The sequence below is a fragment of the Magallana gigas genome, chromosome 3 (assembly GCF_963853765.1).
Source record: "Magallana gigas chromosome 3, xbMagGiga1.1, whole genome shotgun sequence".
Taxonomy (NCBI): domain Eukaryota; kingdom Metazoa; phylum Mollusca; class Bivalvia; order Ostreida; family Ostreidae; genus Magallana; species Magallana gigas.
The window spans coordinates 12236639-12255754 of record NC_088855.1 but is presented as its reverse complement, the minus strand read 5'-3'; the positions used below and the strand labels follow the sequence as shown (position 1 = coordinate 12255754).

General features: G+C 32.5%; 2 protein-coding genes across 3 annotated transcripts; one reads left to right on the top strand and one right to left on the bottom strand.

Moving 5' to 3' along the window:
* Window positions 1-54: 54 nt before the first annotated feature.
* Window positions 55-7176, bottom strand: LOC105332299 (G1/S-specific cyclin-E). 2 transcript variants are annotated; one of them, XM_011434848.4, is made up of 11 exons: window positions 7088-7176; window positions 5539-5583; window positions 5327-5408; window positions 5149-5202; window positions 4191-4505; window positions 3923-4069; window positions 3700-3795; window positions 3402-3548; window positions 3165-3276; window positions 2648-2805; window positions 55-2449 (listed from the first exon to the last, which is right to left on the bottom strand). In XM_011434848.4, the coding sequence occupies exons 1-11, from the start codon at window positions 7168-7170 to the stop codon at window positions 2252-2254; spliced, it is 1437 nt and encodes a 478-aa protein (XP_011433150.2). In that variant the 5' UTR covers window positions 7171-7176; the 3' UTR covers window positions 55-2251. The 2 variants fall into 2 exon arrangements, with proteins under 2 accessions (XP_011433150.2, XP_011433151.1); XM_011434849.4 differs by lacking the exon at window positions 7088-7176 and adding an exon at window positions 5963-6101.
* Window positions 6709-16875, top strand: LOC105332300 (uncharacterized). Its single transcript, XM_011434850.4, has 12 exons — window positions 6709-6856; window positions 7993-8075; window positions 9891-10040; window positions 11248-11355; window positions 11875-12009; window positions 12863-12898; window positions 13613-13722; window positions 14464-14569; window positions 14667-14736; window positions 15484-15634; window positions 16000-16127; window positions 16437-16875. Exons 1-12 carry the CDS (start codon window positions 6793-6795, stop codon window positions 16676-16678), a joined length of 1383 nt encoding a protein of 460 aa, XP_011433152.3. The 5' UTR covers window positions 6709-6792; the 3' UTR covers window positions 16679-16875.
* Window positions 16876-19116: the final 2241 nt, after the last annotated feature.

The window sequence follows — 19116 nt, the reverse complement described above, 5'->3', positions numbered from 1 at the left end:
CTCCAACCATGCAGAATATCACCATTCTTGTAGACACAGAACACAAAGACCAAGTGTAATTACAACAACATTTATTGCTTTTTTGTTAAATACATTTGACTAAAACTTGCTCTGTCAAATATTTAAAACTTAACTATAACAAACTGTGATGTTTTGAGGATGAGAACAACATAAACATGAGTATGAGAGGAACTGATGTTAAATGGTTCAACTTGCTTTCAGTGTTTTGCATAAAAAAGTTCAGCTGTACACATTCTGTAATGCACACTAATATCATACTAGTCACTCTACATTTAAAAAAAAAACTACAGTATTAATACACAATGCTTTTCAATTTGTTTTTTGCTTGATATTACATGTTGTGTATTTCATATAATTCTATATATTCAATATACTATACTGTTGCTGTACAAGATAATACAATAAACATATGAATACTACTTTTTAAGAAAGAAAGATAAATAAAAGAAAATAAATTAATATGATTAAATTTAAATTATATACCTTTAAATCTGTGTCAGATAAATCATAAATTACAGCAGATAAATTATTAAATAAATTCACAGAAAATCTTCATTGGACACAACATTCTTATACAGCCATTCACCACATTTAATTCTTATTCATTTGAAAGTTTCTTTTTTTCCATTTCATGGATGAGACATGACAATTTCCTTCTTTTAAATTTAAGCATATATAAAAGCAGAGACCCATAAAACCGTTTGTATTTGCATTATATGCAGACTGTGAGCATAATGATTACTGTATGAAAATTCATGATTGATAAAAAATCAATTTATCAAAGTAAATGAGATTTTTCAATAAAGTGGATGATGCCTTTGAAAGTATTTTATTTGCATAGAGAGAAAAAAAAATCAATTCATAGAATTGTTCATCAGTATCGTTCAACTCCATATTTAAAATGCACAAAAGGTATAACATCAAAGTGTAAAGAAAAAAAAAAACAATCAACAGGAAAGATAAACAATATACTATGTTACAGTTAGAGCTTTCTCTGCTGACTATAATTAATATTGCAGTGTATACAGAGTAAATACTGTCATAAATCTTGAGTTCTCTTGTTCAAGGCCTCTTTACTGAGATGCCAATAAAGAGCAAATTTTTTTTATAGACTTCTAGTTTGAGTAGAGAGCATGGCCATCAAAACCCATGATTTGAAATGTTGGACTTTGCTAGATATTGGGGAAAAAGGTTCAGATTATATTTTGAGTGAAAAAAAAAAATTGGAAACTGATTTGACAGAAATGCTCTCCACTCAAAAAGTAGTACATGGTATTTACATGTATGGAGAAAAATCACATATTCTGACTTGTAAAATAAAGATTAAACATTGCACATTTATCTTGTACTTTTCACCATAAAATCTCTGACAATTTCCTTCACTTTCTACATTCTTGCTCAGTCACACATACATTCATACATCTGACAAAATTAAAAAATGAACACATTTGGTGAAATTGTGAACACAAGTGGATTTGTGGCAGCGTCTCTACCCGACTACAGAAAATAAAAATATCAAGTCTTTAAAATAAAAATTGATTCAGTACATGAATTGCATATCTTAAAACTTTCAACAAATGTAAACTGAATCAAATGAACACAGTTTGGTTGAATGTTGGAGGTTATATTAAAACTTGGTCCCATATATTGCAAAAAAAATCATTACCCTTTCCTACATGGGTGAGTTGAACAATTTGAAAATACAACAAATATTTGATTTGTTAAAATTTCATTGTTAAAGTTAAATTCATTTGAATTTGATGAACACTCCCATGCCTTTTTACAAGGCAAAAGCTGCGATCAGCCTACGGAAATAAACGATGAATGTGCATTGCTTGTAATATATACCTCTGACCATCCTTAGAGGATACCCTGCCCTAAAGCACACTAAAAGATTATATACACTGGTATTAGTACACATTGCACTCAGTCACACAATAAGTATCAACAATAAATACCCTACAAGTCAAACACAAACTCGACCACACGGGTTAAATATGTCAATCAACATGGAGCACTAAATTGTACAAGACATGTCCTCACACTTCTTTAAATTGTATACAAAATATACTTCTATTTTTCAATTCCTTCTAATTTTCCTGAGGAGTTATTTGTCATCAGGTAGAGAAAGGGAAAGATTCAAAAGTTGAAATCTTGAGGTAACACTTCTGTCTTGATGCACACCTTGAGAACTTCCCCATCAATCTGTCTTCTAATCATTATAGCAATTTTATTTGAACTCTTCGTTTTCCTTTTCAAAGGAGTCCAACTCACTAGAACTGAATGAGGTATTGGACACTTTGGAAGTGTTTGATTTCTTGTTGCCACTGTGGGGAGGAGTAAGTTGGGTGATGATTTGAGCTTGGGGGTCAGGACTTCTGGCCCTCAACAGAGTGTGGATTTCTTCCTGTAATTCTTGAGCTCTCTCCTTTAAAACAGAAATTAGGCACAATTTAGTTTTTTTCCCCTAGTGTTGCCAGCAATACTAATATTCTTATAAGTCTTTTTCTTTTTATCAATAAAGCATGGTTTAACATAACCTATTGTCAAAGGGTTCAAATTAATTGAAAGTGCACATTTTACTTTCTCTCCAATGATTAAATCAAGCCTATGGTCTTACACTTACCAACATATTCAAATCCACTGCATGAATCTGAACGTTGTGAGAGTCTTCCGCAGGAATGCTCTGGAAGAATTTGACCTCCACTGAGCCCTCATCTATGTGCGTTCGGGCAAAGGGTGCCATCCACTCCACACATGGCTCGAGATCCTCCCACTCAAATCCTGAGAACACAAGAAAAGGTGTTAGTTAAATGGTTCACAACTTAAGCCAATTTACACCCCCCTTTTCAACAAAAGTAGACACATGCACACAGGCATAGCAACACACAACATCAAGGTACACTGGAAAGAGAACCCTCACTCATACCTTCAGTTCAATACTGTTTCCAATGTGAAAGCAAGTGAAGAACAACCATCATGTGTTAGATACATTTCTTTAAAGATCAGATATTTATTTAAAAAAAAAATTTTGATGGTGAAAATCTAAATTATTTTTCACTTGTGTTATTCATCTGAATTATCTTTATCAAGACTACTATTAGCAGATTGATAAGGTCTGTTAAAAGGAGATTCTCATTTACCTGTCACAGAAAGCACCATTTCTTTTGAGGTAAGGTGGTAGAGGGCTGCAGCTGCCAGCTGACTATAGGTATGTTCCATACAGCCAATGTCCAGTATACACAGGTCTGTCAACTGTTATAGTAGACATGTCAAATTAGGTAAACAAGATGGAAAAAACCCACATAGAAATACATTATATATAGTCAAGTTTTAGAAATCACGAAGGCATTAAATTGTACAGAAACTTATATACTTACCCTTGCAATTTGCACAAAGGCGTGGGATGAGTACTGAGGAAACACAAAGCCATGTTCTGCTTCCACGATATTATCAATATTTGCCACTTGTAGGTATACATTCAACCAGGCTGTTATCGTCAAAGGGGCCAGGTCCCACTTCAAAGCCTTCAACGAAAGACAGATAATTGATAACGAAAACAATTTAAAAAGAAAGAGAAAATATTAAATCATTGAAAGTAAAACATAGAACTTTTAACTAGTTTTTAAAAAATATTAAACCCATATAAAAAATTTGTTACTTAAACAAAGAAAATACCTTTAAAATAACTAGTTCTTGTTCTAATATTTCTGTCTCTGAACAAGCACCATCTGTGACATATGCAAACTCTGCTAATTTTGGTGGGTAGATTTCCTAAAAGCAGATTTAGACAAAGTATAAACAAATAATTAAACAAAAATTGAATGAGAAAAAATAACTTATTTCAATATTTTTAACATCAAGATATAACTTCAATATTGATTAAGTTCAACAACAGTACCTCCAATTTGGCTGCAATGAAGAGTGCTGTAATTCCTACAAGCTGAAGTTGGTGTTTCATCACATTGTCTGTGGTGCACAAAAAACGGTCAATAAAATCAACACTGAGGTAGAAGGTCTCCCTGTGTAATCTGTACACTTCACAAACCTGGAGTGAATAAGGCATCAGGATTAGAACATTTTTCATCAATCTATATTGTATCAAAGTTAAGATAATTGTATACAAAATATATTATTTTCCACCCATATTTTTAAAAATATAAAATTACCTCTATAATCCAATCTAACAAAATTGATCGCATACGAGGTTGTAGAGTTGGATGTCTATCAAAAACTCTTTGATCCCGATGGTACTGAGATTCTTTTCGAATCATTTGAGTCCATACTTCTTGGGAATCCGCCCAACTAAACGTAGGCAATGGAGATAATCTGCACACAGTTGTGCAAATATTTCTAAATCTAAACTGGGAACTAAGAACAATGTCTGTAGAAGTTTTGATGTCTGAGTCAGGAGACAATGGTTCACTTGGCACAAGCGTACATGTGTTTATAGAGGAGTTTTCTGATATTGGTATCCATTGATTCTAAAAATTTAAAACAAAATAAGGCAATTCAAAAAGCAAGTAAAAGACAAAATCTAACTTCAGAAAAAAAATGGTTATTTTTTTTTTTTTCGTTTAAATTCGTATCATTTCTTTTTTTAACTACTCCTTTTAAAGCTTTTATGGAATTTGGTATAACTATATGCAATGCCATGAACTGAATTCAGCTCATAGAAAAGGGAATAAATGTGAGACAAATAACTGTCAAAATTGCAATTCTCACAAAATGTCATTCAGTTTTTCAAGAATTTCACTAATTAACTCAATTCATAAAATTGGTTTTACTGTGGGGGAAAATCAGACTGAGCAAATAAAAACACAAATAAACTCTTTTCAACTGGCTTCTATCTCAGCTTGGGTGCTTGAATAGTGAATTATGTCATTTCAGATTCTAGAAAGACATTTAATCCCTTAGCTTGGTGGAGCAAAGCTGTAATTTTTTTTTTTTTACAAACTTTTGTTAACAATCAAAGTATCATATATTTTTTGAATGTTTCAAAGATAAATCATGATAAAATCATTTTTATAACGATGTTTTTGTGAAACAAATAATTAGGTCATGGCGCCAGTTTTCCTAAATAAACATGATAAATATTATAATAAAATTGCAAAATTTAATGCATACCTCTATTCTAAATTGCTTGCTTCGTCTACTCATATTTGCATCTTCTTCGAATGCCTACAACATAAAATTGGTAATTGAACAACTTCATTTTCATTCAAACATCGAAATGAATGAACAAAGAAATGAGGCGTTCATGGCCGCGAGGGCGCTCAAAAAAGTTTGCAATAAGTTCTCTTACTTCATCTGCCTTTCTTTTCCTTTTTATTTTCTTGCAATTTTCGAAGTCTTCTTCCTCTTTTATTTTAGACTGCAATCGTGCACTGTAGTTGTAAGAATAAACATATTTTAGAACTGTGATCGGCGAGCAAGCCATTTATCTACCGCTTCATTGATCACATAACAAACAAAATGGCGCGCGGTAAATTCGCGGGGGTATGCTGATAAACTTACCTTTTTCTCGACATAGTTGTCGACCGAGAGGCAGATTGATCAAATCTGAAATAAAATACATCCATATTTTACTGATTATGGAAGGCATAATTAAAATTTTTATCCCGATGTTGCAATTTTTGCATTTCCCGTAAACCGCTACAATTTTAAGGCCAAACCAAAAAGTCACTTCCCATATACTTTGACTCAATACATCCTGCTAAATAAATGACATTTCACAGAAGTTTTCACGGGTTAATTAAATTTTAGCCAACAAACGGTGACATTTAAATTAAAATGTTCGATTTAACAAAGTCTCGAACGACACACACTGACAGAATTTTCAACATGGTGCGATCACTTAAGTCAAACACGTTAACATATTCCTGTTTAGATAAAAATAATTCCATCAGTTATTTCAAACTACAAAGAATAGCATCCTTACATGTTTCCTTCGACTTAATTCATTGTTAAAAATGTCCTAAGTCAAAAACTGTCGCGTCAATAATTTAGTGCATCCACTCTCCTCGGCAGACCGTAGCGTAATAAGGTGCCCCCTACCGACACTCTATCCCGCCAACGATTTTCGGGTGGGAAAAATAATAATTACTAGGGACTTCAAAAATTGTCTATTACTAATTTTTATACATTAAAAACTGAATTTTAATCGTTAAACAAAACAATGATAACTAAAGAATGCTTTATTTTATTTCCAAGTATTTTATTTAACTTCCGACAACGTAATGTAATGCGCGCCAAAGATAACTTTGAAGTGCAATAAAATCATTAAAAATTATGAAAAAATATTATTTCAACCTTTTGATGTGTTCTTTAAAAACTGAAAAGTAATAAGATAAGTATGAAGCTATGGTGCAAACAGCGTTTATGTCTTTAGTCTAATTGTTCTGAGACTGGTAATTTTTTATTGTGTTCCACAAACAACAAGCGATTTTGTTAATTTAAATTTGATTTCTTTATGAATGTGTGTGCAGTAAGCATAAAATCACATGCGGTGTAACTTAAGTTTATTGTTGACTACACTGTGTTAAATTTTTTAGGGCAAAAAGATGCATTTTGATGCATTTCTCACTTTGACGAGAAACGTAAACAAACAAGAAAAGTATTTTTAGCAATACACGTGTATTATACAGTTCATCGGCATGCGCACATTGAATGCATTTGACCTATAGTTTCTTGCTGTCCAATGAGAAGCAATTCAAAGAGAAAGTAGAAGGTTAACTTACAAAACGTGGTTTTAAAACTTAAAAAATAAGTATGCTTTACTTTAATAAGATTCGTCCTTTGGTAATTGGGATGGTTCATGTTCATGCATTACCAGGTTTGTAGCTAATTATTTAAAGTAAGAACAGTTGAAGAATGTTTACTTATTTACACTTACAGTGTATTTCGTTGCTCAATATCAGATCAGAGACACAAATAACATTTATTTATCAGTTTATGGCTCTGGTTAGTTTAACATTGATAATTATATATATAAAATGCATGATATACATTGAAAAAAAAGCGTTATTTATAATATATAACTTATATGAACATGTAATTTACCTACCTGTTGCACACTTGCCCACACGTCATATTAAAAGTTTTATAACAACATATAAAATATCCAAAGTCACAAAATTTCCAGAGCATATATAACATCACATGCCTTTGTGACTGTTAAGACTCATCTGACTTTGTAGGGAGAGTCACTAAGCAAGTCTTTCCTGAAGACAATACCACCTGGAGCTAAACTATTTTGTGTGTCAAATCAGAACTCTAGGAGACAGCAGCTAATTGAGTGTGAATACTGTCTACAGTTAATTATCACACATAAAGGGCATATTACCTAAAAGGGACAGTTTTTTTTTTTCATTTTTCTTCTCTGTGATGAAACACTTTAAATTACACTTGCTTTGGGAGTGCAGAGGAAGGGGAGACTTATGTACATGAAATTTCAATAAATTGATACATATTTATAAACTTTTCAATTATTATATCATATATCTACATAATGCTTATATTACAAAGTATGACGTTTTAATAAATGTTTTTAAGAAGTATTTGTAGATGTGAAGGTAGTTATTATTTTTATATCTGTAGATATTAATATAAATATGGAATTATTTTGATGATGTTTAACTGTATTCCATGTAATAATTTTAGTTCCATTGACCCCTTCACGATAACTGCGGTACTGCACTCTTGCAGGGCAAAATGATATACTTTGCCCAAATTTCAGTAGGTAGATAATTAAATGACATAAATGAAACAATTGATTTGCGTCATATTTCACCAACCATGCCATTTTGCCCTGCAAAAGAGCAGTACCGCAGTTATTGTGAAGGGGTAAATTGGGGATTTATTTTAATTAAACCTTATTTGCCATGCCTATTATAAGATGATTGATTAAAAAAGAAACTGTTTGAATATTTTGTCTTTCAATATTATTAATTATACAAGTTATTACTATAGGATCTCCAGGGAACACTTTGAATATGGGCAGGATTTGTGGTGATGTAAGGACACAAACACTTATGTATAAAAGTGCAGGGGTGGTAAGTTTTCCTAACAGATTGGTCACAGGTATTAGTTGAATTATCTAATAGCTGTGTATGTCATTACCCTGTGTAAACTTATTTAATTTAGAAAAAAAAAATTGAAGACAGTTCGATATGAAATGCTAGTGACTGCCGCTATGCTTCAGTTTTGAAATTCAAGTTTATTTTTGTAAGAAGTTTAATAATTTGTCCAAAATGTCAAACTTTTTTTGTTAACAAATAATTTACTTACCATTGTATTACATGAATTCTTATATATTATAACTTATATTCTTGTTTAAAAGAGATAAACAAATGAAGGGGAACAAAATAGAAATTTTTATGTTGGGGTGGGGGAGAGGGGTATGCATCAGCTTGGTTTGTTAACCAGTGGTGCCTGTGAACTACTTACCTTCAGTTGTAAAGTATATTTCCCCAGGTAGCTGTTATTAGAAGTTCACACCTTTTTTAAGCAGAGGTATATATAATACACATGATTTACTGACAGTGACAGATTTAAAGTCACTATTAAATCTATCATCAAAAGACACTAGACAGATGTGTTAATTGTTCTGTAGCTGACAATATTCCTCATTAATTAATTAACTGAGTTATACACAAGACATGTAAGAAGCATTGAGGTTTTAATTGAGATGTGACAATTATGCATTATTTAGATAATTGGAGTAATTACTGCTAATTTGACATGAGATTTTGTTTTAAAAATGTAGAATTAAATGATTGGACTATGGATTGAATTATATCTGCTACCCCCCTTCTTTGAAAAAGAAGCTATCTGTATTAAAAAAGACATGAAAATATACGAATCAAATTTAATATTCTTCCACAATGATTGTAATATCATTTCTATTATACTGGATGGCTTAATTTTTTTTTTTTTAAATGCCCATTGGCAAATAGAATAGTTAGAATGCAAGCTAGCATACTGTGAAATTGTTGAATCTCAATGGGGGGTGAAAGGGGAGTACTTTATATCGATGAATGTTTTCGATGAGTTGTCTTTCGATGAGTTGTCATAAACCCTTTTTTATATATATTTTTAAACAGTACTAGTTGTGTGAAGAGATTTTAATATATTAAAATTTCTTGAAACATTTATTTGATGCCTTATTCATTTAAGTTAAATTATGTCCTAACTGTAAAAAAAATGGAAATTAAAAAAAAAACCTGTTCCGTCCATGAATTTAAATGATTTGACAGTTTATTAGCTATATTCATGGGCGAATTATATTTTAAGGTTAAGGTTCTCAGATCCCCAGCCTCGGAGTATTTTTTTTCATCATAAAAATGTTATTTATCCTTCAAACTTTAAAAATGAAATAAAAAGAAATCTACCAATGGTATCCATGCATTTTACAAAGTTATTTAAATTTTGCCCACAATAGGATACAATGGAATAAATATACAAGCTGAAATCAAATTAGAATAAAAAAACTGATTGAACCATTGCATCTGAGGGTCAAACCCTTTCCCAGTATGTACATCTAGTACATGTGAAACCACTAAGTGAAGTAGTTTGTTGAATAACTGTAAGATCACGAATAGATTAGAGTTATCGAACCTTGCTGAGGATCAGATTATTGTTAAAATGTATTTTTAAAAAAGATAAGATTGTGCTTACTCAATTGTAAACATTATTTTATCCTATGCAATGTGAGGAATATGGTACATGTACTACGTTGGCTTGCTTCTTCATTTAATTAATACAGAGAGAGAAAGAGATGGCTGGAGAGAGGAGTGAGAAATCAAGAGTTTAGATATTCCTTTTATATGCCATTTATATTATTCTATGCTATATGAATTGTTTTATAGGATTCCATACTGATAGAGAACATGAATGATCTTCCGTATGTCCAGGCCAAGGATATGGGACCAGAAACTGTAGCGTATATGACGTCCGTTGGTGTAATAGCTAGAAAATATTTCAATGACTCATCACCCTTTTGTCAAACACAAATGCTGGTAAATATATTTAACCTCATTGAACCCTAAAATGCTACAAGAACCAAATTGTAATGCATTATTCCTGTACTTACTCATCTGTCTTGTTGCATTATACATACCACATTTAGAACAATAATTATGAATACAAAGAGCTCGTTTCAAAATACTCTAAGTTTTCCACTTGGTGACAGTCTTGTTTTTGTTAGCCATTTGCTAAATTAAGACACCCAACAATTTGCTTGGATGAAAGGCTTGTCGTTGAATCACCCATACAGTACAGCGACCCTATAGCTCGCTGGGTCGCTTTGCCAGCATCATAGGAAAGCTGATGTATGCACACAACATTTAGAGATTGCAGGTTGAGAATAAACGTTTCGCTAAAAGAAAACCTATTATATTTACATTATTCTATAATACATGACTTCAGAAGGAGAACTGTTTAGTTTTCAATCACATAGATACTGTATTACCGGTAATTGAATGTTCGAATTGTACATTTTAATTTCACTCTATAAATTCTCCCTCCCTCTCCCTCTTTTTCAAGTAATGAGTGTCCACCTTCTACGATGGGATTGGACAAGGGTCAGTTTAAAACAATTCATTAAAACTTTTGTGGAGTTACAGCATTTTAATAGCTTTTGCGTAGTTCACTATAGGATTTGGTTTGAGGTTAAAACATGCAAGAGGTTCAGGTGTCAACCCAGAAAGATGTTGATACTGAAACTTGTGTTCAAATTAGTACCATAGCTTGGTTTTAACTACTGGTATAACAACATCACAAGTTCAGCATGGAGCATGGAACATAAGATTTCAAAAAAAATTCAAAGTCTTACCGGTACTTTACTAAGCCTCTCTCTCTCTCTCTCTCTCTCTCTCTCTCTCTCTCTCTCTCTCTCTCTCTCTCTCTCTCTGAGATTGATATACATTTGAATAAAGTCATTCCAGATATATGAATAATTTCAAATATCAAAATAAGGAAAATATTCTGCAGCATGTGCTATGTACTATCTGTTATTCACCTACACTGTTTCAACAGCACACGTTTTTGTGGAGGTGGCATGACTGATACCTTTGTAGCAACCAGACAACTGAGTCTGGCCATCTGCTGACATAAACAATGACTCTCACTAAGTGGAGTGGGAAAATTGACAAACAGTATTTTAAAACAGTCTCTAATACATAATAATGTCCTGTGCTAATGCTTTCTTAAATTCAATCATTGAAGACCAATTCCCTGCAAATCCTTTTGAAAAATCTGCCAAAGGATGTGAAGGAAAGTGCAGATAATGCAACCATTAGTAAGAATTTTACTGGAGGAGAAGAAGTACAAACTGTGAGTGTTCTATTTTTCAGTAATTTTGGTAGCTCACCGAGACAAAGCCCGGGGGGGGGGGGGGGGGGTGGTTGTGTTACTTATGCTACCATCAGCATCAAGACCTGGTTAAAGGTTTTGGAGCAGATCCTGTATTAAAGTTATTACTGGTTCTGTCCTCGCAGATGCTTGGAATTTTAACCCATTCTTTGTGTAGGTATGCTATAATAATATGGTGGGATTCATTTCAAAAACTAATCAGACATCAACTTTCTATTAAATGATGACTATTTTTTGCATAAATTTTCAAACAAATTTTTGTCCAAGATTTCTCAGCAGCTATTAATCGCAGCTGCTTGAAATTTTAACACACTCTTTGTTTAGACATGTCATATTGTGGAATTCATTTTTGAACCAAGTCAATTTTAACTTCCTGTTAAGTGTTTTCTTTGTTTATTTTTATACAAGTGATATTCATTTAAGATTGGGTTATCACTAGTGAGCAGTTGGCTCACAGATATCTTGTTTCTTCAAATTCAGGCATCTTTTCCAAACTTCAAAGAAACTGGACATGGAAAAACTGAATCAGAAGCAAGACTTAAGGGAATACTTGAAATATATGCCAATTATTTAGATAAAGAAAAGCTACTAAGTAATGAGCATAAGAAAATGAAGGTATGTGGTTTCTTTTAGCATGAGAAAAAAATTTCTGTGGATTTTTATTATTAGGTAAAGTACGAGTGAACCTGACTTGAATTGTTATTACAATGTAATAATATTTAAAAGGCAAAGTTTACATGTACAGTGATATGCACTAAGACATATGTTGTTTCCTATTAATTGGTGTGTTAGCCTCAATAGGTTAGTGATGTAGCCAAGAAGTATTTTGTGTCAGGCAAATCTATTTTGATGGATAAATACAAATGAGTTTGTAATTCTGGAAGCTTGTTTTTTTTTAAATGCCCACAGGGAGAGTTCTGTCTACCCCTGTGGATGGGAGGTTGTTTTAAATAAAATATGTAATTACTAAGCACCTTGTTTTATTTGATCTATGAAAACATATACACATAAAACCTATCTTGAAAGTTAACAAATATGGAAAAATTATTTTCTAACATACATGTAGTCTTGTACCTTTTCAATATCAGGTCATGCACTGTATTATGATCTTTAAAGCTTTTAACTAAAATTATAGGTTTCATAGTCCTCTTTGAAAGATTTCAGGCAGGGAGATGGTCGTCATTACAATGCAATGTATCATAATTTTTATACTCTAAAATGAAACTTAATTAAATGCATACATGAGACTCCTCAACAAGTTAGTGTATGGGCTATGGTATTCAGATGACCGATTGGCCTGTTGTATTAATTAAGAAACCTCCCACCTTGTCAATTTTTCCATGCATAGTTTATTGAACTTTATAAATAGTACAGTCTAGTAACATTTTAGGATTTAACTTTAAAGGAGTTTCAAGTGATGAATTGGTTGAATTTCTTTTTGAAGTTTTTCCTTTTTTATGATGAGTAGGACGTGCGGGATGAAATCCAAGGAGCAATGCACAAGGTAAGTTATTGGAACTTCCTTTATCCACAGGCCTATATAGAACCATTTTAACAAGACCGTGGACTATCAGTAGGACGTAGCTATCTATTTTTTGCATCAAAACAAGTTAAAAATGACGCGGTTTCAAGCAAAATAGGAACCAATCGCGTAGTCTTTAGCTCAAAAGCCAGACAAATCTTGTTGAAATAAAGAGCAGTGGCTGAGTGGCTAGCAATTGAATACACATGCCTATGTTATATTGCCATTTGACACAACTACCCAAAGTCCAAGCTCTTTTTAAACTGGCTATAGTTTGATTTGTTTCACTGTTCTGGTGCCTCAGTTGATATTGAAGATCTAGTAATATTTTGGGGTGTTCCCATATTGCTTCAACTTTAAAATAAAAACAGGTGAAAAAGAGAAAGTAATAAAGCAAAATGTGAAATTCTTTACAATATTACTGTAAAAACAGATCTTCAAAATTAGCAAGATGCCTTTATAATGATTACTAAATTACACAGTTAAATAAGCATTATTTGAGAAGAAAAACAAAGTAAGTAAATTAAATATTACTCTACAGTCAATGTCAAATGAAAATTTAGATGATGAGGTAGATTTTAAATTTTACAGACATTTTACTTAAGAATATTTAGTTGATATATAAGATAAGATTCACTGTTAATTTTAATCAATTCATGAAAGCTTTTTATATCGGCACTTTCTCCTGATTTGCAGTTTCTACGGCAAAATGATATACCTTACTTGGGAAAGCTGGAAAAGTACTGTCACAGAACTAAATCTTCGTCTAAGTTCGCACTAGATACCCTATCCAATGGCCTGAACGAGTAAGTGTGCATGGATGACTAGTTTCTCTGCTTGTTTTTATCCTCTTGTTGGTGATCTTTCAAAAACTTCATTTTCTTCTTGTTTTGCTTCCTTAGAGTAGTTATAAGTGGTCGAAACAGGCAAGTACCAGTAGGGGGGGGGGGTGCAGTGTTTTCAGACACTGTAAATAATTTTCTGTTAAATTTAGATATCAGAAAGGCCTTTGCCCCATGGGGCAAGAGTTCAATTTTGGAGGGTAGAATAGTGGGGGTGGGTGTCTGCAGGGTAAGGGCTGAATATTGTTGTTTAAAAAGGCTGGGGGAGGGAGAGAGGGGTTAGTTTATTATGTTTAAAAATCAAATTCTTTTGTTCTGCTGTCAAATTTTAATGAAAGAGATGAATACTTATTTAGAAACAGAATGAAAGAAGCTATCAAAGTTAATATATCATGGGACAAGAGTTCAGTGTTGGAGGGTGGGGATGTTGTTCTTGAATATGCTGAGCAAGGGCTGAATGGTATGCGTGGGAAAACAGGGGTTAGTATACTATCTATGTTATGAAGAAGAATATCTGTCTCACCCCTGGGGGTGGGGGTTGTTTAGGTAAAACATGTATACTAGCCATCTTTAATTTAATTACACATAAAAAGCAATCTTGATAGTGACTAAATTATTTCCTCTCATCAGGGTCTTGCTTGCACTATTCACTTCTGATTATAAACAACTTGTCCAAATTCAACCAAACTTAATTTCTTTCTTCAGATATCCACTGTACCATGGAAAACTATTCATTGATGGCAAACTGGCCGCTGAAACAATTGAAAACAAAAAAGACCTGGCTCACAAGAAATGTGTGAATGATTATCTGGTAAACCAGCTACTTTCCATGTTTTGTCGTTTGGAGTTTAGTTATGCTCAACTTATTTTTTATTATAAGTGCTTTGATATATGGATTTGTAATACAGAGAGGAAAAATTGGTGTTCAGATTTTGGCTGGAGCAAATAAGGAGGCATTGGCTGTTGCTCATTCTGCAGGTAATAGACAGGTAAAAATCACAATAAAATCACTTGCTTTTTTTAAATAGTTCATGAAAGCTAAATCAATCCTTTCAAATAATTTAGTATATATGAAGAAAAAAAAAAAAAACAAGGGGCCCATGGGCCACATCGCTCACTTGTACGAGAAAAAACAATGAGATCAGCTGTATGATGTCATATACAAAATGTGACACAAATGCAGTAGAAAAAAGATTTTAATTTTTCCCCAGATATTCTTATGTTAAACATTGAGCTTCTTTTGTATCAGAATGATTTCATAGTCATATCACATACTGAGCATTACAGTTCTTAAGATCTCATACAATTGTTCATAAAAATATAAACCTACATCAAACTTAAAACTACTTATGGGGCCCAACAAACAATTTAACAACACATTTAAGTTGCCATCTTGTGATATAGTGTCTGAAAAAGTATAAGTCTAGGTGTAGTAAATCAACATAAAACAGTATTATATGTAAATAAAGTTTACAAATTGATGTCATGTTAAATGTACTACATTGTTTTAATTTTAAAATGATTTTAAAAAAGTATCTCAGATTTGTTGATATTTTAATTTTGCACCATCTTATCCTAATTTTGGCAGCCTTTTCCCCCATACTCTTTATGATTAAATATTCTGTCTAAAACAATATCTAATATTTTAGATAGAACTTCCCCAAATTCTCTTTAAATTTTCAAAACATGACCTTGTGTGCTTATAAATTTGAACTCCAATTTCAGACTTGGACTATATAAGAGCAGAAGGGTTTGTTTTTTCCCACGTAGCAGATGAAGGATGGATGGATGCTTGTGCTGGCCAGCTACTTCGTTACAGAAATTATATTGGTGCTAATAACATACAAATATTTACAGACATAAAGAAGAAACATAGGTAAGTCTGTGTTGAGAACTCATAGCTGCAGAGCTACTCATTCTATTATGCAGAAACCTATTGCTAATAGCTATTTCATCCACAGTGCAAGAATCTATAACCCCATAGCTACTTGAACAGCTGTACATTAACCTAAAGATGGAGAGTTACTCGATCCACAGTGCAGAAAATCAGAAAAAGCTGATTTAGCTACATATAGTTATACTTGTTCTAGAGTGTAATAACTTATTGTTGAAGAGTTACTTGACTGTACAAAACTGAAAGAACCCACAGCTGCAAAGCTACATTTAATTATGTTTGCACCAATATATTACAATACCATATGAAATGCTTAGTAATGAAGAGTGTCATTGTATTGCCTTCAGTGCTCATGCTGTGACATCAGATGTCAGTCTTGTGGAGATGGCAAAGGCAGCTGAATTCTTTGGGAGTGATGGAGTTATTGTAACAGGGACAGCGACAGGGGAGCAGACCAACCCAGAGCATGTCCAAGGTAATGCATCTTACAGCACCATGTTTAGTAACCAGAAATAATGTATACAGAGCTATTTTTGTCCCATGTAATTTTTGCCCTTCTACATTTGCACACAGTTTTGAATTTGCCCAGACAGAGTTGTGTTTCAAGACATAATTCAAGACATCAGTATTTGACAGTCTTATAATTTGGCCCGCTAACAACGAGGGCGAAGGCAAAATGGAGGCGAATATATCCCTGTATACAGTACTGATTTTTGACACTGAAGTCTTTCTAGCCCATAGCTCTAAAAAGTTTAAAACATTGTTAGAATTTCTTTTGTTACAGATGTGATTAGCAATGTCTCCGTTCCAGTGTTGGTCGGATCTGGTGTGAACTCTGATAATGTTGCAGACTACAAAAATGCCAGCGCAGTCATTGTAGGAAGCCACTTCAAAAGAAACCAGGATTGGAGACAAAGAATAAACATACCCCGTCTTTATCACTTCATGGTTAACATATTTTCAGATGAGATTGACTTTGACAAGGTTTTGGAGACTGATAGTGATAGTGATTTGGATGTAAGATGATGGCATGAATACCCTTTAGGATGTGTGTGAGGAAGGATGCTTAAAACTGATAGTTAAAGTGATTTGGATGTGAGATGATGGCGTGAATACCCTGTAGGATGTGTGTGAGGAAGGATGTTTTGAACCTTGTACTGGTTTTTTATGATGGATGATAGTGGACACTATTTATTTTTAGGAATAAAAACAAATCTCAGGGGTTTGTTTTTTTTTTTTACATTTTTTTTTTACATTTTTAATGATGTTGTTTGCAATTATTACAGAAATTATCAAGAGTTATCTTTCTTATAACTTTTAAATTCTGCAAACCAACATATATGCGGAACTATGGGGATTTTCCCGTTAATTTATATTCCAAGTATAGTCACATTTTCGCTTGATAATGGTCTCTCTCTATTACCCTAGGATCCGCTCCTCTTCTCTTCTACCTATACATTAGTAGACGAGAGGAGCAGATCGGTGACCTTTGCATGGTTAGCTAAGATGGTATAGTCAATTTATCTATAGGTTTAAACAGACGGTGTCGTATTATTGAATAAATATGTTCATTTAGAATAATTGTGAACTTGTAATGCATGTGGAAAAGAGAAGGGATTTAAATAGATAAGAAAACTAATGTAATAACTTCAAAGCTCAAATGGATACAGAATTTATTTTATTTTCAATAGATCTGGTCATATAAGGGTGTGTTATAGAAAATACAAACTTGTTTGTAGCGAATTTCAAGGGACCATAGAAAAAAAATTCTTTGCAGCCGTAATTCGTTATACATTTATAGCGAAGACGTAAGAAATCGTATAGCAAATTTGTCATAAAATAATAAGCTGACAGTTCTTCAAACTATCGTTAATTATATAATCAATATTACCGTCATTTACACAAAAATGTCGATATAACCTTTTCACTTCAATTAAAAAAATTAATATTGTTTAATAATTGAATATTTTAATCATTTTACACATGTATCTTCAAAGAAATTTTTAATGGAAGATGGTAATGATAAATACGTTAAAATGTTGCAATCCTTGGTCTTAAAATTACTTCGTTATTGCCGTAAATTCATTATTTATTGCTGTGTTCGTTATATATGGCAATTTTCGAAAGGTTTATAAACAAGAACTTTGCTTGGACATGAATAAGAATTCGCTTTACCTGTGTTCTCTATATATTCGAGATTGCTGTAGTCGAATTGATATATTTTTGTAAAATTTTAATTATGGGAACTTCTTTAAACTAAAGGATTCAGTGCAATAGAATACTACGATATCTGTAGAACATAACCCATTTGGAAGTCAATTTGTTCTCTATATGTCCCACACAAAACATAATTTCGGTCTCTTTTAGCCCAGCATTTGTGCGATTCCTTTTAGTCATTTTTACTTAAATAAAAAACACTGAAGTTGATCTTAGTTTGTGAATGAAAAACAAAAAAACAACGATGGCCATATATATTGTATAATAAATGCGCTGTTGAATATTTTTTAAAAATGTTTCTTGGTGGCTCGTAGCGGGCATTGAGAGAAATAAATAACAGTACATAACCCACTAATGCGTGAAATGTATTTTTTCTGTACTGATTCTCTGACATTCCTAAATATGAAGGGAATTATCTTAAAAGTTGTTTAGTTCGTTAAAAGAAGAGTATTTCTTCCACATATAGAGGTATAATCCAATGGTGGTTGCATCATTTGATTACCGTTCTAATTATTTGAGGACGGCGAGTGACAAAATTTAGACGAAAATATGACCGATGGAAAGTCTTTTTCCGTCCCTTTCTTTTTTATATCGAGATTCAAAAGGTTTTTTAATTGTTTCTTTACAAAACAAAACACTTATTATATTAGTAATGGACTGTCTTAAAAAAACTGTTGGATTTTTTACCCTTATGAGAAGGATGCCAGCGTTATACCAACCTGACATATTTCTATAGACTCTCAGTAACAAACCCAATAAATTTTGTTCACCAAATAGGTACGCAGTTTTAAGAAATTCAAAGAATGCATTTATAATCATACACAAACTAAGTTTTTTTGTTAAATTGTGAATTGCTTTCGTCAGTAGTAGTATGAACACAAAAATACTCAATGGATGTACATGTATAACTACATGTAGCACCAGTTCATTTAGCGTGAATTATTTTGATGATACAACTAGGCTTCAAATAAAAGTTATGTCTTTATAAAATTAATATATTTGACGGGAGAACACGACAATTTTTTTTAGGAATATCACGTTACTATAGTAACTATCGTCCACTTTAACTGAAACATAAGACTATAGTTTGAAAAACACTACAGCTTGAAAAGACGATTGGTCACACAAGACTATAGTTTGGCTATGGTTAATTGTCTTACTTCATATCGACAACGACAATGAATTATACAGAAATGAATTCATTCCCGATTGTGCTCTATAGTTCTATTTTTGTCATGACGGCCAAG